The 27347-nt window shown below is 42.0% G+C and overlaps 2 protein-coding genes across 3 annotated transcripts in view; both read right to left on the bottom strand.

Annotated features, from left to right (window-relative positions):
* Nucleotides 1–1816: 1816 nt before the first annotated feature.
* S100B (S100 calcium binding protein B) lies at nucleotides 1817–26931 on the bottom strand. 2 transcript variants are annotated; one of them, XM_059727203.1, is made up of 3 exons: nucleotides 26836–26931; nucleotides 7260–7415; nucleotides 1817–3984 (listed from the first exon to the last, which is right to left on the bottom strand). In XM_059727203.1, exons 2-3 carry the CDS (start codon nucleotides 7395–7397, stop codon nucleotides 3844–3846), a joined length of 279 nt encoding a protein of 92 aa, XP_059583186.1. In that variant the 5' UTR covers nucleotides 7398–7415; nucleotides 26836–26931; the 3' UTR covers nucleotides 1817–3843. The 2 variants fall into 2 exon arrangements, with proteins under 2 accessions (XP_059583186.1, XP_019347737.1); XM_019492192.2 differs by lacking the exon at nucleotides 26836–26931 and adding an exon at nucleotides 10901–10988.
* Nucleotides 10926–27347, bottom strand: part of LOC102564174 (zinc finger protein 239-like) — a 29290-nt gene continuing 12868 nt past the window's right edge. Inside the window, exon 3 of the mRNA XM_019492188.2 lies at nucleotides 10926–11015. The gene's annotated coding sequence lies outside the window, so the exon portion shown is untranslated. The remainder of the gene's footprint in view (nucleotides 11016–27347) is intronic.

The raw sequence follows: 27347 nt of genomic DNA, 5'->3' as shown, positions 1-27347 counted from the left end.
GAGATGTCTGCCCTGCACATGTACATGCACCCTTCATCTTTGTTATGTTACAGTAAAGCTGGAGGGACTGAGAGAGGTGCCAAAAAACCAGTGAGAATTTTCCAAAAAAGGTATTTCAAATACTTCCAGCTTATTGAATAGAATTGCTGCAATTTTGCTGGAACCCAAGCTGGGCCCTGCAGCATATAGGGTGAATTTAGGAAGGAAGCAGAGGCAAATCCATGAGGTATATCCTTTCCTCAGCATCCTGACTCTGGCCAGCACCCACAGCAGTAACAATTGTTAGGGCTTCCTGGGTACTCCCACTTGGCATGCCCCAACACTTATTTCTTCAAGAGGAGCAGTGTAAGGCCACCACTAAGTTTTTCAAGACCTTGTACAGGCTTGCCCACTCTTCCCTCATCTGCAGTGAATGTTCTGCTAGCTCAGTGCTGAGTTGATCATGGTGGCATAACAAGCAAAGCAGAGTTCGTACCTGGGGCAAACCTTGTAGAGGAGGTGGGGGGTGTACCTGGTTTCAGGAGCCAGGGGATGAGCTGTGTATAGGTTCAGAGTAGGCGTGAGAAGCATGGGACCCAGGAGTGGGGGGGCAGGGTGCATGGGTCTGAGGGGAGGGGGCAGCAGTAGCCTTGCCTATGCTGGGAACTCCTAAACAGTCCTGGCTGAGCAGATACTGCTTCTATGCATGCTGTGCCTGCTCCACTGGTTGTTCTTAAAGCTACAGCATCCAGGGACTGTTTTAGAGTTCCTGGCATGGGTATGCTGTTGGGGTGCAGACTCCCCAAGGCTGGTAGGTAGTTTTGGTACCCCTCTTAAGTTGGTGACTGGGGGAGATGCTCCTCCCACCCATTCCTAGTTATGCTGCTGGCTGAGTGGGCCTTGGCCAGGCATTGCTTTGGGTCCCAGTAGAAACAGAGATGTCCCTAGTGGTGTTTTTTCTCTCTTTTCAGGGCAGCAGAACTCAAGAACATTGCCTGTTGGGTTTATTTGCTTGCCTTGGTCAGCTCATCTTAATCAAACTCCTAATTGAGATTCATCCTAGTAAAACCCAAGCCAGATGCCTGGCTCAAGTACTGCATCCTCTCTACTCCCAGCTTGCCTACCGTGTTTGCATGTACCAGGTATATGGAAGGTGAATACTGCCATTCACAGTTGATTTAATGCACCTGCCTAAGAATCCTAGAGGTTGGATTAAAATAGTCAGACCTCATGTAGGTCACATCAACCTTTGCAGCAAAGGTTGGCCAGTGCACTCTCTGTTAAGCATTATGCTTGTCCTGTTAAAACAATATTGAATGGAAAGATTGGTGGAGGCTTGTCCAGCTGCTCTTTGGTAAGTAGTAGATAAAAGAACATGCATCTAGAGCAGAACAGATCAGCTTCCTGTCCATCCCATCTTTTTCCAAAGAGGCACAAGAAATGGCTAACATGAGACAATCTATGAAGACCTGCAATGCACAGCAGAGTAGACAATGAGGCCTTTCCCTGCCTCATTGCTGTCCTGAGCTCTCTGCATCATTATGCCAAGCCCTGGCTAGAGAATGAGCCCACTGTCCCTGTAAATGGAGCCAAGAAAAACCATGGGATAAGCACTAGTTCCCTTTGATGTTTCACTTCAAACTGTTGGAATGATAAAGTACCTTAACACTAGGTCCACCAGCACAGATTTGGTTATAGAATGGGGAATTACACATACAGTACAAAGAACTGATAAAATATAGGGCCAAGTACTTCTGAAGATGAGAAAAATATAATGGTGTAAATGCTTTAACTTCAAAAGGTGTTTTTCTAAAGAAATTAAAATGTTGTCATAATATTTTGGTAAGTCTGTTTGTTTAATCTGAATCTGAACACAGGGTTGTACCTTTCTTACAAAGATGTTACTAGATGATTCTTTTTCCACAGTTGAAAGAAGGAGCTCTAGAAAGAGTTATCTTTCCTTTTTGTAAAACTTAAGACATTGTGTAAAATGAAATTAAATGAAAATGAAAGTGTTTAAATTATAAAATTTAAAATTATTTATAAATGACCATCTCTGTGTTCATTCTTTATATTTATACACAAAACTTTAGGATTATCTATAAACATATCCCAGAAATCATATACATACACTAGATTGAAAATGAAGGCCCTATACAGTCCAGACAGCGTAGACCCAGCTAACTCAAACTGACACTGCCAACTTTTATTTTTTAAATTTGCTGCTCAGTATTCATTAGTCCAAAATTTGAGGATAATGTTGACTCACTGTTGAGCAATGGAAAAGGGTAAATTGTAGCCAGTTTTTGTGAGCTAAATTTGCTTATATCCTACATGAAGTTAGTAAAAGTTCATTTAAACTCAGTACTCTTTGATAGTCCACAGAGATTTTCATCTTATTCTGGCCAAACAGATTCAATGGAATATATTTTTGTAAGAAGAGTTACAGCAGGTAAAGGATATTACAGCTTTAAATCTCTGTCAGGGATAAAAGACCCATCATTAACATGAAATTCCTTATGGTAGCTATAAAGATAGCATAAAAAAAAAAAAATAATAATAATAAATGGTTTCTTCTCGATGATTGGGTGTAACTAAGTAAGGTATATATAAAAACATAATGTTTGACAGAAAGGCACATTTTCCATTAAGTTCAAGACACAAGGGGCATCTACACATGTACTCTGAGGTGGAGAGGGGAGTGCTTTAATTAGAGCGGCTCTGAGAGCTTGCTCTAATTAAAGCACCCGCGGCATTTGAGCTTTAGTTAAAGTGCTGCTGCTGCAATTTTGAAACGTGGGGATGCTGAATACCTGTGACGCGAAGACTGTTGGAGTGCACTAATTAGCATGCTCCAGCAGTCTCGCAGCAGACTCTATTGATCAAGTCTGCTCCAATGCATACTAATTAGCATGCATCAGAGCAGAGGTCCGTCTCACATACAGGTGCCCAAATGTCTTGTGGTCTAAATAACGTAAGTGACTTTTTCATTGTTTTGTTTATAATATATGTATTCTATATGTTGGGTCTGCCTTTTTGTGAACATAATGTCATCACTTGAATATATCCTTCCTTTACCCCTACCTTTATGCTGAAAAAGATGTCCACATGTATCTTCATTCCTAGGCTTTATTTTTCTAGCTACCTCATTATTACAATACGTCTATAAGCTGGAATTGCTTTAGCTCCTAATTCTACAGGCAGTTAAAAAGGAGGCTGTAAGAATAAGATATCAAATCCAGCATGTTACATAGTATAGTGTGCATTTTATAAAACATTGGTATGGGTAAATAAGCTCCTATGGGTAAATAAGCTCCTAAGAAATAAAAGTGTTCATAAAAATGTTGTGTAGCTATTCAGTGTAGTACTTACTATCTTGACTTTATTAGTATTATACATTGTTCCTGATGCAGAGCTAATTGAAGTCCATTGGAGTATTTTCATTCTGTTCAATGGATTTTGGATCAGACTTATGTTCTCCAGTTCCTTTATATCACCTACCAGTTGATCTCCTTTTTCTTGCTTTTACAATAAAATGTGGACACTTTGGAGGATCTAACTAGTTGCCTCTGAAGCTGTGCACCTATCTAGCCATATAGCAGGAGGATGCTATGCATTCTAGTTATAGGCAAGGCATACAAATACTGTATGAGAGCTAGGCTGGCATCAGCAAACAATCTTTAAAGAGACATACATGTTTCCATTCATAAAGCATACTTAACTTAATAAGCTACTTAGGCCTAGCAGACTTTAAATCCTAGTAGCCCCTAAGCTCTCTCAGGCTCTTTGAATTAGAATTCACATTGTTTCTCCCTTTTATCTTTACATAGCACACAGTAAGTTATTGGCTGCTTCTCTGATGATTCACTCATGTTCAAAGAATTCATGACAAGCTGAGGTGACCATAGCAATGAAAGCTACAAATTCCTGGAAGTCACATTCTGCATCACCGTCACAATCCAGCGTCTCCATCACTTTGTCCACTGTCTCCTGATCCTTGATTTCCTAGTCAAAATAAAGAAAACTAGTTAAAAGTGGTGAAGGATAGGGTTGTAAATAAGATTTAGATGACCCAGTTGGTAACCTGTTTTTTTTTTTTTTTCAAATGGAACTAAAATACACTACAGCATACACATTACCCAGTAGGTTTCCAATGGAACTGACTGTGGTGTCTGGCTTCTTTATTAAATGTTTATTCTAACACATATAAAGTATTTTCCTTTCTTTAATTTAGACATGTTTCCAGTGCTTGCTCATGCTGGTTTCCAAGCGCTGGCAAGGATCCATGATTGCTTTTATAAGTCTCCCTGTTACCAGAGTCCCACATGAACTAGTAACCAAACATGAGTTGTTTACTGTGATAATGAACACATAACACCACTGACCTGTTTGTTTTTCCATTAATGGATTAAGGTGGGCATTTAAAGGTAATCTGACTGGAAACTTTGTAACAGCAAAAAAGAAGCTTGTTTCCTTCGTAAGTGATCAACATGCACACAAGAATCTGGCTGTAACTCAGTATGAGAAGAGAGCTGCCTTAAGGAAAAATTAGCTCAAACAGAAGGCAGAAAAATACAGAGTGGGTGTAACTGTAGATACATAGAATATGATTTGGTCCTGACATAGTTAGTACCAAGTCCCCCTCCATCAGAGTATTTTTACTACAAGAATATACCATCCAAAAAAAACTACCTCTGGTCTTGAGCTTTTGTCAAATCTCTAGATCAGTGACTCTCTGCCAGGATGCTGGGGTACTCTTGGGTGCCTTGAGATCCTTTCAAGGGTGCCTTAGGGTGCCACTCAATGTTAGCATTGTTAGGAATGCAAACATCATTCACAAGATAAACTCAGAGATTTTAAACAGGAATCTATAATGTTAAAAGTGTTCAGACCTGCTGTGATCTTTCTCAGTTCTTTGCAACAACAAAAGAATTACCCTATTATTTTTCTGTAGTCAAAGATCAAGTGAAAACTAAGAGCTGGCATTTTCCAAGGGGTGTCTTGGTTTGAAAAGGTTGAGAACCACTGCTGTGAATGAAGTCTGGAAGTCACATCCACTTAAAATGTATTTTCTTAAATCTGAAAACTTTTAAAGTTTCTTCCAAAAAAGGAAACTAACTTGGGAAACATGCAGCACCTTTTAATTTTCCCTGCTGTGGGTCAGAAAACTTCCTTGCTGCTTTCAGTTTTTAACAGTGACTTGATTTCAAAATCCGAGGGTATTTTCCTTGTCCTTCTAATTTTCCAGTTGAGTTTTGGAGCATCTTACCAAGAGTCTTACAAAAGATCATACATAAATGCCTTCAGTTACACCCCTGCAGTACACCTGACTATTTAGCTATTTACTACTGCTTGGTAATACTGTGCTATCCAGTATTACCTACAACATGGACACTGCCAGTACACGCTTTCCTAGCCCTGATCTGGAGATACTACACCTATGTAATCTATGTAGAGTTAAGGAAGAGTATGAACAGTTTATGAATAGCAGTATAAAATACAGCTGCCTATAGCAGCAGGGGACTAGACCCAATACAATGCTGCTTTTTAGCTAGCTAAACTGGCCTGTAGAGGCCGTTCCCACATAAGAGAAATAACTGCCTGGTATAAAGTCATTGTAGCAGTTCCCACTTCAGCCCTCAGCACAGGGAGCAGGGCCAGAGTATCCCTTAACCATGGCAATGCCCAAGAGCTGAAACTTCCCTGTAGGGCTTCTGGGAGTCGGTACAAATTGGAACACCTGTCAAGATGCTCTAATTTGTGCTGGGAACTGGCCCAGGAACAGGGAAGCAAAAACATTACAGACTTTCTGTTGAACAAAAGAAGCATTTGTACATATAAATACTAGTGGCTGGACAAGTCCAATGCTTCTTTGTGCAGCTTGGGTGTACCAGTATACTTAGTCTCATTGAACTTCAGCAGCTTTGTCAGAAATCTTTGGAGGTTAATAAAAACCAGCAAAGGGGAACAATTGTAGTCTTTGATTCAAGCATTAAACTGGGACTCAGAATTTATGTTTAGTTCCTGGTTCTGCCATACTGACTTCCCACACCATCTTGAAGAGGTAATTGAAGAGGTAATCTCTATGTCTCAGGTCTCCATCCATGATATGTGTACAATAATAATTCCTGCCTTTATGTTGTTAATGTAGACTGCAAGCTCTTCAGGCCAGAAACAGGGACTCAGTATCTACTTGTACCAGTATACTTAGTCTCACTGAACTTCAGCAGCTTTGTCAGAAACAGGGGTCCTGATCTTGGCTGGATCTTCTAGAAGCTACTGTAATAATCCAAAAAATAAAGAAATATCTCTAGGATCAGTTTTGACTCCAAATATATCAAGCTTTTTAAGGTAATCTCAGAATGGATCAAAAGGCAATGTTTGCTGAGCCAGATTTCAATCCCGCTCTCTGAAGTGTTCCTTTGCAAGGAACAAAGTAACATTCTGAGCTCACAAATGAGGCTCCTGCATTTATAAATACATACTTTGAGCAACAGCAGTATGTGTATTTTTGTGAGTGCCTTTGTCCTCTCTCCTCTTCCATAACCACCTACCATCACAGTCCTTAGATACAAAGGACTAAATGGCACACCTGAGCTGGGGCAATGTAGACTTGCACCACTCTCATCCTAAATCTCCTCATCTCACCCAGCTGCACAGTCTCATCCTAAGCTTCCTAATAGGTGAAGAATGGCAGAGAAATACTCTGCACCAGGCTAATGTTGAACAATGGTAACCTTTGGGGCACTCAGGAGTAATTTCTGGTCCCCATTCCTACTTCAGCTGCAGGAATGGAGACTGATTTCTTGTGCCTTCCTCTGGATGTACTTATCAAGGCTCACTATCTGGCCTACCAGTGCCAAGTGCCTTGGAAATACCTAAAATAGATTAATAGTCATGAAAGAGATACAAATGGCTTCCACAGGGAAAACACACTGCTTTTTTAATGAGGTATCCTCTCTTTATTGCCCATCCCATAGGTATCCAGTAAGAATTACAGGGTCTCTTTCCTACTCCCAGGAAACACAACATAGTACAAAAGACTAAAATACTGGAACCAGCCCACTGCACTAAGTCCTTTTTTCAGTCACAGCCTGAGTATATGTACTGTTCCCATCTCCAGGGGAAACGGCCTACTACCCAGAGATATTTTAGCAAACATCATGGGAGCTGAGAAAGGCCACTGCAAACATATTCAGCATGGCAGTGCCATCAGGCATCTTGACATTTGATTCACAACAGGGAAAAGGGCAATTCTTTGTTCAAAAGAGAATACTCACGCCTAAAAAATGAGGGAGTTCATTGTTAATGAGCTCTTTTAATTCAGATTTCTTCAGCTTGTGTTTGTCTCCCTCTTTTCCTGAATACTGGTGAAAAGCTTCAATGATGGCAATCATGGCCTTTTCCAGATCAGACATTTTAACTGTGTGGCCTTCCTAAAGATAAAGAAGGGGAAAATAAATTAGTTTACACCTGTTTTAAAAATTTTTTTCCTGCTTTCTGAATGCAGCAATAAACCCCTTGACAGTGCTATTCAGTGATGATGAGATCCAAGCTCACTGAAGTCAGTTTCCAAGATGCCAACAGATGTGACTGGACTTAGATCATACTTGAGATCAACATTCCAGAAAATAATGGGGAAAAAATTTAATGATCAGCAGGCCATATATAAAGACACTGATTTTCAATGGAGGTAGACTAAAATTAGGTCATTTGCTTTGCCTTTTATTGTAAGCCACCCTAAGCCTTCTTTGGGGAGGGTAGAATATATATCTAATAAATAAATAAATTATTATTATTATCACCCTTAAACCTTGCTTGAGGTTGATATCTTTGTATACCATTTGTATATTTCTAAAATGAACTCAGTATAAAACTATTTTGTATCTGAAAATATCCACCAATACTAAATGATCTGCTTTTTCAGTAGTTTTAACATAGATTTCACTAACAAAACCAAGGGGAATGTTACTGAGTAAATAACCAAAGGGGGCAGATGTCAGTTCCAACATTAAAAAACAAAACAAAATAAAGCGACAACACAGAATGTCTTGTTGCTAATCTTCATTCTTTCAGCTGAAGTAAGAACAGAAGAGGAATATTTGCTATTAGCCTTAAGAGTTCCCAGGCTGTCCCAAAATATGAGCATAAGTTCTGTACCGTGCTTGGAAGAGTACTATAAATAAATAAGAGCAAGAAAGCTATAACCAGTGACAGGGAAAGCAATTCTCCCAGATGTCTTGGGGCAGATCCTCAGTCATAATGGAGATATAACGATTTGTATCAGCTGAGGCAGAAGGAAAGATCCGACCAGATCTAGGATCTAGCAAAAAACATTTATTGAGAAACAGTGTGTCAATAAAGCTACTTGCAACCAGAGCCAGCCTTAAGGAAAATGGCAACCCCACCAAGCTTCCCCACCAAGTCAGTGGTGATGCTACAGGCAGAGGCAGGTGGTGAGGTAGAGCAGCAGAGGGGAGGGGTGAAGGGGCTAGGGGAGTGCAACTGCTCAGTGGACCTGTCCCCAGTTTATCCCTGTCCCTGGCCACCATGCTGCAGCCATCTACCAGCTGTCAGCTCAGGCCACTGCTGCCCGAGTGCCCATATCAAGCTGCTGCTGAGGCCAAAAGCGATCATGACATTGCCGGCACAGCTGCACAGCAGCCCCAGCCAGGTGGGGTGGGAAGCAGGAAAGGAAGGGGGGAGCATGGCTGCCTGGGCAGGTGGCCTTGTCCCTAGTTCAGTCCCCAGCACTGCGTGCATCTCCCCAGCCCCATCATGGGGAGCAGAGAACGTGCTCCTGCAACTGCCAACACTACCCAGCCCGGCTTATCCTGAGCAGCAGCTGCAGGTGGGGAGGGGGCAGAAACCAGTGAGGTGGGATGGGGGTAGAGCACTGCTGTATGTGTGTGCGGCACCCTCCTGACCATGGCGCCTTGGGCAATCTCCCATGTCACCTACCCTCAAAGCTAACTCTGCTTGCAACTGACAAACTGCTAGATTTCAAGGGTGGAGCTGAAGTGATGTTGTAGCCATAATAATTGAGAATTTATACAAGAGGCAAGGATTTTTGTGAGTGATATCTTTTATTGGACCAAATGCATGGCTGGGTGACAGATAGATATCAATGTAGCTCCTGTTCTAGAGAGTATGTCTATTAATCCAAGAAACCCCACTATAAATGTTTGCAATAAGATTCTGGTGATTCTCAATCATTCTCACAAAGACTATGGTTTAACAAGGTTGTCCTTGGGGCTACATTTTCACTTCCTTAGAATCACACAGCACACCTCCCTTCCCGCTACCCACTCATGACCATTCTTGTGGCAACTACTGCAAATACAGCGAAATATTTAATAGGTTTTGAGCTTCAAGTTTTTTTTAATGGTATTTAAATTTAGAGACAAGAAATGCCATGAGAACAGCCACCTTTCTGTTTGCCACCCAGACTGTTTTGTGGACTACAAGTTGTCTGCGGAGAAGACTAAAAATGACTGACTGACATTATTTCCCTGTCCAATACCTCACTTTAGTCACAGTAAGATTCTGATTTCCCTACAGTTAACATATGAAGAAAATGCTTTCAATGTGTGATAATAATGTATATTTCCAAAACAGTATCTGTTTCCTGACTTTGGTCCAGCTTCCTAAACCAACATTTCTTTAGTTTGGATTTCAAGGTAGTACAGTGTGACCATTGTCTTAGCCAAACTCTACATTCCTTCTGTGGGAAATAGCACAGAAGTATCTCAAGTCACAAAAACTTGTCTCACCAATTAAACTGCACTATAGTGTGTGTGTGTGTGTGTGTGTGTGTGTGTGTGTGTGCGCGTGCACACCCATGTGCATGTGTGAAAATGTTGAATAATCTTGTGTATTGTCATGGTTCTTTATTACCGGTATCAACAAGTCTTCAGCTTGGCTCAGCTGGTTTGCTATAATTCTTAGCCTGCATGCTTTTGGGTTTGCAAAGCATTATGAACCAAACATAAAAAGAATAAGTTTTAATCATCTTTATTCTCAAGCTTCCATCTGTCACATCCTTTTCTTTCTAAGATGCAGTTGTATCTATCTTTATTAGCTAATCACTGAATGACAGTATTCCAAGTGAGCAATCCGCAATAGATCAGGCAAGCTCTTCTATTTTCATGAGGAGTAATATGAGCAAATACACTAATCTCTTTTTTCTGCGCTTGCTTCTAATAGACTATTTAATATTTTAGATACAAAATATAAATGAGCCCTCTTCTTCTATACTGAAATCACATGAATATTAAATTGTAAGTTTGCTTACAAATTTTACATAGATGATGAAAAATCTGTGACTGACTTTGAGAGAAAGATTTTAACATAAAGGGGAACACTGTAGAATATATGGTCCAAAAAGTTTTGTAATATTTTTAGGTTAAACAGAAGGGTTTGATTTGAAATATAAGAAGCAACCTTTATGTTCACGTAAAAAGTCTTGTGGCTCACAGATCCTTGTTGGTATTTATCAGCACCACTCTGTTGACTTGGATGGAGCTATATCAAGTTACATGAGCTGCCTGAGGAGCTGTAACATTTTACTGTAGGTGAATTGGTCTCAGCCACATAAGTGAGAATGCTTGTTCTTCATTTATTCCTTTCCTATGTTATAATGGGAATGCTCTGCAATGCACAGCTTGACTATATTGCTACCTTATAGTTAGAAAAATTTGTGGGTTTCACAAACTTATGAAATGTGTGTCCTAACTATGTTTTGGCTTTTCTTTCAAGTACTTGGGTTGATGAATTCCCAACAGCTCTGGATTCAAAAGTGAGTTCAAGAAAAAAAAAAAGCAATCCTGTTTCAATATCTGGATTGGCATGGAAACCCCTCCCCCAGTAAGTACAAACATTTTTTTTTCTAAGCATTTTTAGTGTTATTTCTGCTACTTACCTTCCTTCCCTGTAGACTGGGCTGGAGTCAGAGCAATGTGATCTAAGACAGCAAGGGGAGACTTCTTATTTCATCTGTGGGGGTGGGGAGATCCATTCACTAAGATGCAGTGCTTCTGCAGAAGGACAGCAGCCAATGAGAACCTGAAGAGGGGGCGGGGGTGGGAAGGAGGCAGCTGATTCTTGGACCTGATTTCCTGGAATAAGTAGCAATGCTCACAAGGGTGCATTCAGCAAGTTGTTATCCCACATCAGTTTGCTGTGGGAGCTGCTAACTGATACACTGGTACCAAAGAAAGAAAGCTCTGTTGTAAGAAAAAGTGGACGATCAGCTTTTAAAAAACCCTAAAAAATTCCTAACAAGAATGTTCTCAATTCATATTGTTTAAAAAAAAATAAGGAGAAGGATTTAGCTAGCCATAATAGAATGTATTTGCTGTTTGTCTGTGACAGGATGTTTAGGACTATAAGTAAAAGCATATTCCTTTTGGAATAGTTATTACTGGTTCTCTCTAACAGCAGTATTGAGTTTGTAGACATGTTATACTATGGGACATTCTTCAGACTGAGGAGCATTAAAATTAAAATGAGATATTTTAGGTATGTCAGTGGGTTCAGATTAAGACAACAGCTAGACCTGTACCCAAAATTCAAACTCAAACTACTTTTCTTTCTTTTTTCATTTGAAAAGGTTGTTCTATACATGTACCCATACATTCCTTTGTATTTACAAACATATATATATATACAAAACCATACATACACTTAATTAATCTCTGAGCTTTCTGCTTTTGCCAGCCAGAAAAAAAAACAACCCCTGAGAAAGACTCTCTGCAGACTGATTCCATCCATCTTAGGCCGTGTCTATATGGTAAACTTTTAATGCTCTAGAGCCGCACCCTCTGGCAAGCTGCACAGCATTGAGTAGGCTATTTTCTAAACCAGAAGCAGTGAAGCCATTGCTGTATCAGTCTTTTATGAAAGACTTTGTCAAAAAGATTTTAAATGAAAATAAATTCAAATGAGTTTGGAGAAGCATTTGGATGCCTAGGCAAATTGACCTTTGTGAGTTATTACCTCTCTCTTACTTACCATTTACCTGTCACTAGCTTCCCTTCTTTCTTTTGTCCTATCTCCTCTCAGAACTCCTCTCAGTTAAGTATGTATGAATAACTACTTTCTAGTTAAAGCATTTTACTAATTATCAATGAAAACATACCCAAAAACTGACTGTTTTCAATGTAAAAATTTAACTTGATCTCAATGTGTTGTATTCAGGTGACTGCAGTATTTGTTACTTCATCTTACTGAACACGTCTAAACATAAGGGAAGATGTTTGATCCAAAGGTAGATCATACTATACTAACCTGATATCTTATTTTGATAAGAGATTAATTTCTAGGCAAGGGGAATAAGGCAGTTCCAATCTTTTTGGATTTGTTACTGTGCTACATGGAGAAGTATTTAGCAAAGCTGGAGAAGATAGAAGTGCATAAAAGACCGATAAGGTGGGCAAAGAACTGGAGGGAGGGAAAAAAGGGAATGCAAACAGATTATTAGTAGAATGCATCAAAAATTAGTCTTGGCACTAATCTCATTTAATATTTTCATTAATGGCATGGATCAAAGATGCAGGGGTGCACTGGTGAAATTTGCTGTCAACATAAAATTCAAAGTCATTGTTAATATACATCAGAATATCACACAGGAAGAACTGGATGACCTTTAGGACTGGGGAAATAAAAACAGAATGAAACTTAACCTCTCAAACCCCAAGTCAAGCATTTAGGATAACAAATTTTGAGAGTTTCTCATTTGAAAATGACAGGGAAGAAGTATATGGATGCCTTAGCCAAGGGATAATTATGAGCTACCCATGTGATATGGCCATAAAAAAACAAATAAGATTCTAGGATGTATCAGAAGTAGTCCAGTACCAATAAGGAAGCATTAATTCCATTGAACAAGCATCGGCAAAACCTCATCAGGAATAGCATGTACAATTTGCTCACCCAGGTTCAAGAAATATGAAATCAAACTGGATCAGGTGCAGAAAAGGCCTATTAGGATGACCAGAGAAAGAGAGAGCCCATCAGATGTGTTTAGCCTGGCAAAACAAAGGCTGGAAGGGGATTTGATTGTACTCTATAAGTTAGAAAAGGAAAAGAATTATTTAAGATAAAGAAGAATATTGATACAAGCATAAATTCTTGTAAACTGGCCATTAATAAATGTAGTTGGAGAACTGGCAGAAGGTTTCTAACCATCAGAAGACTGAAACTGTCCAACGGCCTTCCAGCTGGAGTAATGGATACAAGAAACCTAACTGATTTTAAGGTTGAGCTTGATATATTTATTAAAGGAATTATGTAACATGATTGCCTGCAATAACAAGATACTGTGTTGGATTACCCACAAGGTCCCTTCCTGTTTTATATTCCTAATCCCTAGCTAGAGTCCCAAATATGTAATGCTAGCTTGGAAGAGAGTAAAAGCACCCTGTGTGAAGAACAAAGTAAAAGGGTGACTGACAATTTCACTTAATCCTATATGCATGTTTTCTCACTCCCTTTCACTTGTGGGCTGTTAAATTTAGAATAGCCATTGCCCATTGTTACTACCCAGCTGCACAAGGGCAGGGTGCCAAGCTTCATACACTCCTACTTGCATGGCATTAGCAAAATCTCTGTCTTCCAAGGAACCAAGAAAAAAAGTGCTTTCTGGACATCTTTTATTTATATTAAAGAGATGTCATCAACTAGAAACAGAGTCAGTTGCAAAAATTAGTTAAAAGCAGTTTCTGGCTCAACCTGTTCCCTTGAGTTTCCTTTTGTTAGTCTAACTGCAAAGTTAAGAAGAATGTTCTGTTATGGATGAGCTGTACAGCAGATGTTAATTGCCCTATCAGTTTGACAAGAACAAACATGTTTATTACTGGGTCAGCAGGATGAGATTAGCAAGACATGGAAAACCTTAAATGCCTGCTCCTGGTCCAAGGAGAGAAGGAGCAAGTGTGCATGGCATTTCATTTGCTTCAAACATGCATACATTCCCAAACAACATGAAAATCTCCCCCTTCACGTTATCTGAGCCCCTTGAACCAAAGGCCTCATGACAGACAGTCTGGGAGATGTTTACAGTCTATTCAAAACCAATACTTAACCCCAAATCTCTCCTCTCCCCACCAATCTGTGGCACCTCCAGGTCATGTCACCTACAGAACCTTGCTGATCAAAGCTGAACGACTCTTAGAGAAGGCATGGCATTTGTTCCCCTGTTTGAATGGATCTATTGCTGTGGAGATCACCAAGCCTGTCTTGAGGGTTCAATCTACATTGTAGACCAGCCATCCTCTTTCATCCAGCTGTCTACCAAAGGGAGTGAAGAATCTTTTTGTGTGGACTATTACACATCCTTGTAGAGGAAGGATACCAGTTTTCCAGTGCAGCTGAAATACCAGGTTTCATCTCCAAACATGCCTTATGCCACAACCTGTGAGATTCTTCCTACAATGGTTGACTGGGTTGAGATCCAGGTATGCGTGTGATGAGGCAGATTGTGGTGCTTGCTCTGACACTCACTACTGCATCATTTAGTCTGATGAACTGGTATAGCTGAAGATGCCAGGGCCTGGACAGCTTAATTTGTGGTTACATATTTTAGAGATGCACTATATCACCATTGTTTAGAACTGACGACATCTCTGTCTGCCAGTCGACGGAATATTTTTTCATTCTCAATTTTGTAGTTGCAGCATTGGAAAAACATTGGCTTCATACAGACCTATCACAATTATTTTTCCTGAGGCACAGCCTCTGTACTCTAAGCCAGAAGGGCATGTGCTCCATGAAATAAACTCATCAGCAAATCCTCATACACTAGAAAAGCCAAGTAGGGTGGACATCATGGCATCAGCCAACAAAGATCACGCAGGGCAGTCCTAACCTGATATATTGTTGACAGGAAATAGTAACTAATTAAACAGAAACTATCCTTTATGCACACATAGTTATATAGAAGGTATAGGAGACTCTTTCCCATTTCCCATCTTATTTTGTACTCTGTTAATAAAGTCCGACTAGTGACAATTCCTGGATGTGAAATAACTTGATCTAACCTGTTAACATATTTTCTCCAAAGACAACTTTACTAGTAAACCAATTTTTTTCTTCTCAGAAGATCTCCCTTAAAGCTTAGAGAAGATTACTTTCCCCTAATATGACCCAGGCCACTCATCATTTACCTGTTCACTCTTTCACTTCGAGAGTGGGCACTGTACTATTGTATCATGGACTATTTTATCACATTCAATGGATTTAGGACTTAGAAAAGTTCACCAGTATGGAACATGGCAAAAATATATGGAGCAAAAATATATGGAGGGCATAAATATGGAGCACAGTCCCCTTCCTTGCCAGGCATGAAGACCCTGCTTCCAAATACATGAAAACCTATGGGGGTTACCTGGCCAGGATGTCAACAGGGAAGACCACTTGCCAACACAGATGGGTCTAGTAACCCTGTGTATAATTTTCTCTCTTATCATTCTCTATGCTGGAAGAGAAATCGAAATATTAAGAACCACAAGTCACCCAAAACCTTCCCTTCCTGGAGAGGAGAATTCATTACTTCCTTTTTCAATGCTGTGAATACAACAGAACAGGGGTTTTCAACCTGTTTTAATGGGTGTACCCCCAGCAGCCAGATGTAAAGCGGGGGGGGGGGGGTGGCGGAGCTCTGCTGCATGAGCTTTCCCTCTCCCCTGCTTCTGTGTCTGGCCGGCCGGCTGGGAGGCGCCTGTGCGGCCCACAGAGGGGTGTTGCTGCCCTTGCCCCACCCCGTCCCTGTTCCTTGGAGGTGGTGGCGCAGGGTGGTGGCACTCTGTCCCCACCTGCCCGCGCATACCCCCTAGGGCCTTCCCAAGTACCCTGGGGGTACATATACCCCCAGTTGACAAACCCTGCAACAGAAAATTGCTACAATTTTTAATGAGTTTGTTTATATTGAAGTAATGCCTAGCATCCCTAGTTGAGGAATAGGACCTTGTTATACTAGATACTGTTCAAACCCAAAAGAAAAAGATAATCCCTGCTTCAAGGTTGTGCACAGCAGATTGTACATGTATCAGGCGTTTTTTTTAAGCCTTCCTCAGAGGCTCTGGGTGTTGGCTGCAGCCAAGGCTGGGGATTTTGCCTGGGGTGTGCCAAAGCTCCTGCTGGGACTTAAACCCAGAGGTTCCTGGCTAGGGGGACTTGTCCCTCTGCTCCAGGTCAGACCGATCACTATATTTGGTATCAGGAAGGAATTTTGACCCCATGGTCAGATTGGTATGGATTGTGGGGGTTTTTGCCTTCCTTTGTAGCAGGTAGTAATGGAGTATTATGGAAAGACAGGTTGCAATTCTACATAGGTTTTAAATGAAAACAAGGCTATTTCCATAAGTGCACTGGACACCACTGTTACTCTTGATTTCCTAGGAAATGTGCTGTGATATGTTTCTGTTACATTTCAGTATAATGCTTCTATTGTTGCCTCTCTGAATTTATCTAGTTAACAGATATATCAAATACTGCTGCCTCTGCTTGTTTGCTTGCTTTTTTAATGGTGAATAAAGTGAATTCATTCACTTGCAGCTGCTTTTTGCCTGTCATTTACAATTTTCAAAACAAACCCTTTTAGCAGAGCAACTAAGCTTGAAAAGAGATTCAAATCTCTTCAGCAACAACTGATCTTGCTGAAGCTGAAAAAATTCAGTTGCAACTACTATTTAATCTATTCATCTATGTTCTTATATTATCACCTATTAGTACCCAAGTGCCACCATGATAACAACAAGTCTCTGCTGGCAAAATATTTAGGTTTGGAGTTGTTAAGTTAAAACTGAATACAGAATGTGAAAGTGTTGACCTGAATAAAGCTAGCAAGAGTTGATCTTATGCTCACTGAAATCAATGGCAAAGACCAAAATGGACTATTCAATATCGAAGCTGATCTCTTAGCATATCAAAACCTCCCAAATTTTCACTCGATTACCCCCAGGTTCCCAGTGGTTTGCATCTTACTACAGCACAAATTTCAAAACTGCTCCTAGTCAATATGAAGATACCAAGAGATGGAAAATCCACTACTTTGCTTGGGATTGTTCCCGTGGTTCATCACCCTCCCTAGGTGCATCTACACAAGATGCTTTACTATGCATTAAACTAAGCAAATGCATAGTAAAGCATCATCGTCTACATGTGCATAGCAATTACTGTGCAGTAGATTAGTCTAATGCACCACTTTCTAATACTTGTAGATACACATGTTGATGCTTATTGGAAGCAAATTGCTCCAACCTAGCCAACAAAAGGTCACAGGGGGCAGGAAGAACTGTCCCCGCTTGACAGGACTGCTGCCTGTCAGCCATGTGGAGATTGGGACCTGTCCTGATCTCCGCAGGGCAGGGAGAGTTGTCCTGGCTGCCAGGCAGCTGCCTCTCAGCCATATGGAGATCAGGACATGTCTCAATCTCCACCTTGCTAGGTAAGCTGTCCCCGCTGCTGGACACTGCCTCCCAGCCATATAGAGGTCAGGCCCCATGCAGAATCTATACAGCATCAGTCCACAGGACATCTGGCCTACAGGACTGGAAAGTTGGGCATCAGTGTTTTATTGTTGTTGTTCTGCTCAGGATTCTCTTCTATTTGGCTGTATATAGCTCATATTAACACTTAATTTGACCATTTGTACCTGTTTAGCCTAATGGGTTGACTCTAACCATTTGACTCCTCTGTGCAGAAGGGTAACATGACACCTGAGCACAGTGGGTGCAGCAGTGCATGGGCAGAGCAGGGTCGCTGTGCTGCCGGGATCATGACAGTGGCTGGTCCAGTAGTTCAGCTGCTTGTATTTTTTTTGCCCTCCACCTTCTCCCCCCATGGGGTCAGAACCTGGGGCTGGTGTACCTGTTGCCCCTTGTGTCACTGTGAGATAATGTAAGATAGATACTGCCTCTGTGAGATAATTTAAGCCCTGATTCCAGCATTTACTTAATTTTACCTCTTAGATACTTAGGTATCTCAGTAATCTTAACATGATTACTAAGATATCTAAGTAATCTTAACATGATTACTAAGATATCTAAGCACCTTCCTGAACCAAAGGACTTGGAGATGCAGGTTTTTTAGGTTACCCTGTCACAGTTGCTTTAACATCACCATGCATGTGCAAGTAGTTTGTTTTCTGTCCCATTGGCAGAAATTATAAATGCTGTTTCCCTTTAAGAGTAATTGGCTGTGATGTCTATCACCTTCACATTGCAATATAGCGCTTAGCCTGGGTTGTAGGTAATATGTGGCAACTGGCCTCCATTACAATCCAAGCAGCCAACAATATGAACTTTCTTTTCCAGTGGGTGGGAGCTGTAAATTGGTGTGTAGCAGGCTGAATGGCTCAGGAGCTGCAGCCCAGCTGCAGGCAGTGAGCAAATGATTGCAGGCCTGCTTAGAACTGGGCCAGCTGAGGAAGATAATTGGCTGGCCTGGAAGAAGTTAAAAGCTCCTAGGGAATAGAGCTGGAGAGAAGGGGAAGGCTGTAGCAATAAGCCAGAAAACTCTTTCAGGGTTGAGGAAGAGAGGGTGAACCCTTTATGGTTCATGCATTTGTTGGTTCATGGGTTTATGGTTGATGTTGTGTCCTGTGGGGCAAGCTGGCCCAGGAAAATAAAGATTTTGGTATTATATAACCTGAGAACCCACTACAGTGAGGTCCAAATTTGAATGAGGCCACAAGGGCCATTTGTAGAGAAGCATAAAAAATACACAACAGAAAAGGATTCAAAGTGCTGTAAAAAAGAAACAGCAGCAAAGACCCTTGCTAAAAGCAACTTTTAGCTAAGATACTCTCTGCCAATTTTTTTAAGTTTAGTATCATAGATACTATGTGGTAAAGTCAGACTAGTGTCCCTTCACAGCCTGGAGAGAGCAAAAACTTTTTCTTTAAATATAACCTCTAAAAAAACCCTTCTGCTGCTTAATTGGAGCAACTGAAATACCTTAGTTAATAAACTGTTCCTCAAGGCACATGATTGCAAGCTTCAGACAAGCACAAGACTATTCTATATAAGTTCAAGGGCCAGATAAATACAAAATACATTCATTATTGGCCTCACTCTCATTTTGAAGTCTGAATTCTAATTCAGGGGGGCATCAGGCCAGCTAGATGAGTCATTTGGCACAAATTATGTTGGCAATAGTTATGCCACCATGGATATTAAATCTGTTTTTAAACAAAAATCTCTGTAAACACTCATTCCAGGTCTAAAACCATTTGTTTAAGAGCATGCATTGCTTGAATGCTGTAGAAGAGTAAAATTTGGCAGAGGAAACTTAACTATATTGCAACAAAGTGGTATTTCACTATAAACATGGCTGTTTTGCTAAGTTACTATGTAAATATCAGCAAGCAAACACAAAACCCCCAAGATCTTTCCTACTTGCTATTTCTGGACGGGCAAAGGAAAGGAGTTGACAAATACAGAACACATGCAGAACAAAGCTGGTTTTCATAGCATTCATTGGGCTTTTAGTGCCTAGCAAAGCTGTGTTCTGAAAATGGGACAGGAAGAGTCTGAAACAAAGCCATGTGATGGTATTGATTTTGAAAATCTGCAATTCTACTTTCTCTTGACAGTACAGAATCAATTTTTGCATAATTTTACAGGGTCTTTCTCACATTTTAGTTCAGGAAAATAGACTCCAAATGAGTTAGATTTAAAATCCCAATGTTGTTATATTATTTCATTTCTTAATTAGGCTCTTCCTCTCTCTCATTGCTGTTTATAATCCATTTGTGCAAGTCTCATCCCCTGTGCTGCATATGAAACAGAAATGATGTCATTCTATTGCAGGGGTGGGCAATTATATCGGGCGGAGCACCACTTACTGAGTTTTGGCAAGCCATCGAGGGCCGCATGACAGGCAGCCAGAAGCAGATATATATTAATTTTCTAAATGTTTTAGGGGCCCCACGGGCCAGATAGAATGGCCTGGCAGGCTGCATCCAGCCCACAGGCCACAGTTTGTCCACCCCTGTTCTACTGGAACTAAGTAAAACATTGTATATAATTCCTATGGACTTTCTGAAACCAATCAAACCTTATGGCTGAGATAAAATTAAGATGTTATGCCCTGCAAGTTTTCAAAAGATTACATATAAAAAAGTCATTCACTTCATAACCAATGACAGTATTAATATTAACTGTACTAATGACATTAATATTGTATGCAAGGATTTCTGAACTTGTCATTCACTCCATGTCCAATGCCTATGTCAAATAGTGGTGTCTGGAAGGATATTTTTTAATAATATCACGTGAAAATGTCTTTATTGAAGAAAACTGCAGATTACAGTACAGATTGTAAACACTGTCTGAAATTGAACCATATGAAGGAGGAGTCTCACCTTTCCCCATCTGACTTTGCATTTGACCTATTTATCTAACACCTAAGTTGTTCTTTCAGTCTAAATGCTTATTCTCTACAACCTGAGATTTCCTTATAAATTATTACAAGGAAACCATAGGTGCAGGTAACTGAGAATATAGATACTCTGTCCCCTTCATTTTTCCATGTGCACTGATTTAGTTTCTCTCACAGATTACACATTTCTGTATGCACTCTATAGCAATAATTCCTCTGCTTCTGCATATTTGAGTTATGTCACATACCTCCCCACAAATAAACAGGGAAGTTCAGGCCGGGGCCAGGGCCAGAGAACCTGCCCCCAGCCTGGACCGCCTGCGGCCGCTGGGTAAGGACAGGGTAAGCCCACCGTCCCTGGGGCCGAACTTGGGCTGGGGGTGTGCCCCAGGCCTGAGACAGCTTCATGGAGACCCCACTCAGATTGGGCATCCTGCCAGGTCCCCCCTCCTCAGGCTCCAGACCCCCCTGCGGGCAACCGCTTTCTCCCGGCTTCAAACTTCACACACACCCACAGCCCCCACACCTTCACAAATTCCCTGCGCATGCACACACCTCACACCCAGACCCCAACCATACAAAGTACCTGCATAGTTTTGCATAATTTTGAGCTTTTCTGTGCATAATTTTGAATGTTTAGCTGTGCTATTAAAATTGTGATTAATTGCAATTAATTTTTTTAATCGCACTACTAATCACGATTGTATTTTAAAACTAACTAAACTAGCTAAAATTCTAAACAGCAGCAGAATGTGCCTTTGCCTTAAAGGACTAGGTTCATTTTTTCAAGACCAAAACAGTCCCACACAAATCAAATGCATACATCAGAGCCTGCTTTTTCAGAAAGTTCATATATACAGAGCATATATTTCCTCAGTGAGCTAGGAAACACTCTTCTAAATCCTGAAGCCTGATCAACAACAGACCACTCCTCCAAATCCCTGCAGGTCTCATTCTTTCACTGACTAACGTCCTGGACTTTTAGCTGAAGACCTGATGGCCTGCCAGCTACTACTTGATCCCTGGTATCAACCCATCATCTCAGCAGCATCTAATTAATCTCAGGTCAGATGGCTAATGCCACCTCTTTCTTAACAAGCCATCTTTTTTTTGCAACTATCTAGTTGGTCTAATAAAAGATACTGCCTCTGCCCCAAGAGTTTTGTCTGCCTCTCTCACCTTGAGACATTCTTCCCATTCCTCAGAGGCATAAGTCATTAGCTGCCCCTTTACCCTACCAAAGCAGAAAAACATAGGCATAGAGCACAGGGATTTATGCCTTGCCAAGTAATCTGTGTGGCTCTGTCCTGAAGCAATGATGTGGCCCAAAGGGCTGCGTCCAGATGAGTAGATCCCAGGGTCAAAAAAAAAAACTGATGCTGAAAAAAAGTGGGGTGGCACATGTGGCAGCAGCATGCACCATCCAAAACTGGCTGGCTGGAGCCATGCTCCAGCTGCTAGTCAGGCTTTCTGCTGCAGCTGCAACCTGGGGAAGCCCACAGGACCCTGCGTAAGCCTGCTGGGGCTAGCACAGTTGCTGGCCCCAGACTTCCCTAACCCACCCAGAGTAACCTCCCGCATGCCAGAGTGTGCGTGGCACAGGAGTTCCCCAGAGACAAGTAGCAGTGGCACAAGGCGTACTGCTACTACTTGTCCCTGGGGAAACAAATGTCTGCACTCATCTGGACGCACCTAAGGAGGCCTAGTAAGAAATTAACTCAGGGACAGAACATTTCACGCCTCTGGCAGGAATATTTGTACAGACATGTCTAAGGCAACACAGTCTTTGTGCATTGATTTTTAATTTTTACAACAGACCCTAGAGGCCGTAACTGAGATCAAGGCCCTATTGTGCCAGCTATTCTATTACACGGAGCAAGAGAGATTCCCAGCCTAAAAATGTTCAGTTAGTAAACAAAGACAAAGACTAGAGAAAGGGGGTGTTTGTTCGCATATGACGGGTCTTACCCTGCTTTCACCCCTGTAGCAGCTAAATACCATACAGGAGCTGTAAATCATATGATTAACATCAGTCCCAAATGCTTTGTTCTGGAATAGGGAAGCTATTTGGAAGGAAAGAGTATTTCAGTTTGGATTTGTTTGCAGGGGAAATTGTATATATTTTTAAATTGGCTTTGTGTTTTAATTATTGTCAAAGAGTTCTGAGGGCTGCTGAAGAGCCATTTTATATCATTATGCAATGCCTTAAGTTGATGAGATTTTCATGGTGTGGCGAACAGCTCAGCCAGCTCACCATCCCATTTCATATAGCTCACCCAAAAACCTTTGTGCACTGCCCTTTGCTGACTTTAGATTTGAATGGAACCTACAGGGAAAAATGCTCCTTATCCTATTGCCATGAGCCATAATGTTCTCTTGATTCCTAATATCATTGTCAACTTGTACATAAAAAGGTAGGGAAAATAGAATATGAGGACAGTAAAGAAAACCTCAAAAGGAATCTGGAACTTAAAACATCTCTTTCAGGTGATCTTGTTATAGATGAGATGCAATGTGAGAGTGCACTTAACAGTGAAACTGCTGCTTCAATCTCACCACACACATTGATTAAAGCAGAGGTTAGTTAATCTTAGTGCAGTTCCCACATAAAATGTCTTGGGTTTTGGGAAAACTTAATTTCCCCAAAAATTAAACGAGGTTACTCTTACTTTAATAGCAGAGCTGATAACTTATTCTGCTAATTGATCCTCTATATGCATTAATGGAATTGTAAAATATAGTAGTTATCTATGATCTCATAATTCTGACAAGAATATTGGGCATGCTTTTAGTAAGTGGTATTTTAATATTTGAGAGCATTTGGCAGGAATTGCACAATACTTGACTGTCAAGGATATTTGTATTCACTTGAGAACAGGATATAAATGGACAACAGAACTTGGCAGGCAAGAAATACAGTATATTTTTCTCAGTCATAGTAATTCAACCTGGGTAGATATTTTCTTTCTTCCGCAGGCCAAAGAACCTATCAAAGCCCAATATAAATTCTCTATTTGGCTCCATTATCCCTGCTTCTTGTAAATCCTGCTGTTAAGGCAGTCTTGCTTTAAAATGGAAGAGAAAAATACCCCAGGAGCTGATGTTAGCGTTTTAGTTTGTAGCTGATTAGGAAGATAATACTCCATTGCAGATGCACACTGACATGTTCAGTTTCTACCATCTGTGCTGGCTCTGGAAAGACATTAACAATACTTACAAGTCCGTGCGTGGGAAAGCTACGTCTACACTATTTTGTTTTAGGAACTCTCTCACTATAACTCTCTCACTATATGACACAAAGCTATGGGGAGATGTGGACACGCCGGAGGGCAGGGAACAGCTGCAGGCAGACCTGGACAGGTTGGACAAGTGGGCAGAAAACAACAGAATGCAGTTCAACAAGGAGAAATGCAAAGTGCTGCACCTAGGGAGGAAAAATGTCCAGCACACCTACAGCCTAGGGAATGACCTGCTGGGTGGCACAGAGGTGGAAAGGGATCTTGGAGTCCTAGTGGACTCCAAGATGAACATGAGTTGGCAGTGTGACGAAGCCATCAAAAAAGCCAATGGCACTTTATCGTGCATCAGCAGATGCATGACGAATAGGTCCAAGGAGGTGATACTTCCCCTCTATCGGGCGCTGGTCAGACCGCAGTTGGAGTACTGCGTGCAATTCTGGGTGCCACACTTTAAGAAGGATGCGGATAACCTGGAGAGGGTCCAGAGAAGGGCCACTCGTATGGTTAAGGGCCTGCAGACCAAGCCCTACGAGGAGAGACTAGAGAAACTGGACCTTTTCAGCCTCTGCAAGAGAAGGTTGAGAGGCAACCTTGTGGCTGCCTATAAATTCATCACAGGGGCACAGAAAGGAATTGGTGAGTATTTATTCACCAAGGCGCCCCCGGGGGTTACAAGAAACAATGGCCACAAGCTAGCAGAGAGCAGATTTAGATGGGTCATTAGGAAGAACTTCTTCACAGTCAGAGTGGCCAAGGTCTGGAACGGGCTCCCAAGGGAGGTGGTGCTCTCCCCTACCCTGGGGGTCTTCAAGAGGAGGTTAGATGAGTATCTAGCTGGGGTCATCTAGACCCAGCACTCTTTCCTGCTTATGCAGGGGGTCGGACTCGATGATCTATTGAGGTCCCTTCCGACCCTAACATCTATGAATCTATAACAGGATCTAGGAGGTGCCTGCTGCCATTTTTCAGCATGGGGACACTGGCACACATAATGCTCCAGGTGCTTTAATAAGAGTGGTTCTTGGAGTCGCTCTAATTAAAGCAGCTCTGCTCCCTCCTCCCCCCTTCCCTGGTGCACATATATAAATGCCCATAGCGAGTGGGATTTGACAGCACTGTGATACAATAACAATGTCAGGTCTAGAGAAGTGCTCCCATGGTGGTGTTATACTGCTGCTAATGTAAACAGGAGAGATGTTAAGGGAAAAGATAATATAGATAAGGTCTTCAGGATAATGTACAAATAATCTGGAACACAACTACCAATAGCTCCAATGGAACAAGTATGTACAGAAATCCAGATAGATCACAGTCACAAAAGAACCCTCCACCTGGAATGTTGCATGTTCTTAACATGGACTAAACAAATGTGATTTAGAAAGGCTATTGCACAGAAGCAATGAAGAAAACACCAACAGAATAGTTCATTATTCTCTAGGTGTTGGGCTTTAAGTAAAATGTCCTTTTTCCCTACATTGACTATATAAATATCTTAAAGTAACTTTCAGTGACTCTTATTGTTGTGTGGTTACTTTTCACTATGTACTAAAATAAATACATAAATAAAATATTTATTTAATCAGATCCCTGAATATTTCCATCAAATGTCTGAATTATTCTTAGCTTTGTACTTTCTGGGGACCCAGAGGCTTTAGTACAGGGGTGAGCAATTATTTTGGGCAAAGGGCCACTTACTGAGTTTTGGCAAGCCATTGAAGGCCACATGACAGGCAGCCCAGGGCAGATAAATATTAATTTTCTCAATTTTTTAGGGGCCCCATGGGCCAGATAGAATGGCCTGGCAGGCCACATTTTGCCCACCCCTGGGTCAGGTGCTTAAGTTGAAAATGACCACCAATATCAGTTGTATGTTAAAGACTAATTGAGTACTGGCACAGTCCCAGGTTTGGTTCCTGTCCTTGCCACTGAACTGATGGAGAGCATTGTGCAAATCACTTTCCTGTGCTCTTATGCATAATTTTGTCCATCCATAAATGCAGACAACAGAAGTGCCTTGTTTTGTAAAATGCTTTAAAAATTATGTATGAAAAGTACTTTATGGAATCACATTACTGTGTACGCAATTGCTTTTCTATCACATATTGCTCTATACTTTTGGAGCAACGGATCTCTTTCATCTTTTTTTTGGTGGGGGAGTGGGGCAGAAGCTTTATTTAAAAGTGTTAACAGCCTAAGGCAGAGGGACCCTTATTTATTCTGAAGGAGCGAGAGGGGGTGTGATTTTGGATGTTGGAATGAAATCATAAGCTCTTTTGTGCCTGTAAGTACAGCTCAAGTGTCACGGGGGGGTCCTACAGGAGGGCCGTGAACTCCTTGAGGCCCCTTCCTCCGTGCCAAATCAGCCCAAGGGCACCCTCTATTCTTACCCACCACGTCTTTGATGTTAGGTTAAGTTGGGAGGCTGCCTCACGTCTCCTTGGGCACAGTTAGCTGGGACCTCTGTCCCCGTGTTTTCCCGGACCCACCAGGGGTCTCCTCGTATGATGGGTGCTTCCCAGGCACCCTAGCCTTATGAGCTACACGTGGCTCCAGCCACCCCCGATACCACGCCCCAAGCCTCGCAGATGGAATAGATGTTGGTGTGTCTCTGCCTATATTCATGCCCGTTTCTCGGGCCTTCTCTGTTATGCTGCCCCCTCCTGGGCTCTCCAAGCCCCCTCGGGGCCTTCTCTGTGATGTCACCCCTCTCTGGGGCCTCCTGTGTACACCTGCCCGCTCTCTTGGGCCTCCTCTGTCATGCTGCCCCCCCTCTTGGGCTCTCCGAGCCCACTCGGGGGCTCCCTGTAATGTTGCCCCTCTCTGGGGCCTTCCCTGTAATGTTGCCCCCTTTCCTGGGGACTTCTGCACCCTCTCTGGGACTTCTCGTCAAGCCACCTGTCTTTCAGGCCCAACCGCACTGCTAGCCCTGCTCTCCAGAGCTCACCACACTGCTACCCCCTTTCTCTCAGGGTTCACCGCAGTACACCGCCCTTCTCCGGGGTTTACTGCAGCACTAGGCCTTCCTCAGGGCTTGCCGCGCCCGCCCTGGGGCTCCCTAATAATACTGCCCCCTCACTGGCGCTGGGGCCCGCACCCCCCTGGGGCTCCCTATGAAGCCTCCTCCAACCCCTAATAGCCTCACCCTAGCCACCGGTGTAATAAACAACAACAAAACCACAAGCCCCTAGGCTACAACATAACTATAAGCCATCTGGCTAAACCATGGTGATCAAACCTCTTTGAGCTGCCCTCCTTCACTCAGCTAGAGCGGTTCCCACAATGCTCGCATCCTAGCTCCAGGATCTCCTGCCTCCCCGGCCGCTGGCAGAGAACTGCCAGCTTGGCTTCAGCTCTGGGCTTTATAAGGGCCAGGCCTTGCCCCTTACAGCCAACTAACCACTGTCAGGTGTCAGTCATTCGCTGCCTCCAGTTGCCCTGGCAACCTGCAGCTGTGCTCGTTATGTCCTGCTCTCTCTCCCTGGTAGTTTCCACTCTCTAGGAGCAGGGCACCAAGGTGCCCTGCAACACCAAGTCAAAAACATTTAGGCTCTGAAAACCCAGTTTGCAGGGGAGGAATCAGTATTATTATGGGATAATGATCTGACTTTTTACCTTTGAACAGAATGAATGAGCTGTGGGGTTGTTACGTTCCTAGGTCCTGACCAGCCACCAGTTATTTTAGTGGCTTCTGGGTCAGGCCCCTAGTCACTGTTGAAGGTAAATTTTTTTCTACATTCTGAACCACCA

The sequence above is a fragment of the Alligator mississippiensis genome, chromosome 4 (genome assembly GCF_030867095.1).
Source record: "Alligator mississippiensis isolate rAllMis1 chromosome 4, rAllMis1, whole genome shotgun sequence".
NCBI classification, from domain to species: domain Eukaryota; kingdom Metazoa; phylum Chordata; order Crocodylia; family Alligatoridae; genus Alligator; species Alligator mississippiensis.
The sequence above is the reverse complement of the archived record's forward strand: the minus strand, read 5'-3'. Positions and strand labels throughout refer to the sequence as shown.

What these genes read in the sequence shown, in the direction of transcription:
- S100B (XM_059727203.1), bottom strand. Translation starts at nt 7,397, where the DNA reads ATGTCTGATCTGGAAAAGGCCATGATTGCCATCATTGAAGCTTTTCAC. An exon ending in AACTCCCTCATTTTTTAGGC is followed by an intron (nt 3,985 to 7,259) that starts GTGAGTATTCTC and finishes TATTTTGACTAG; the next exon opens with GAAATCAAGGATCAGGAGAC.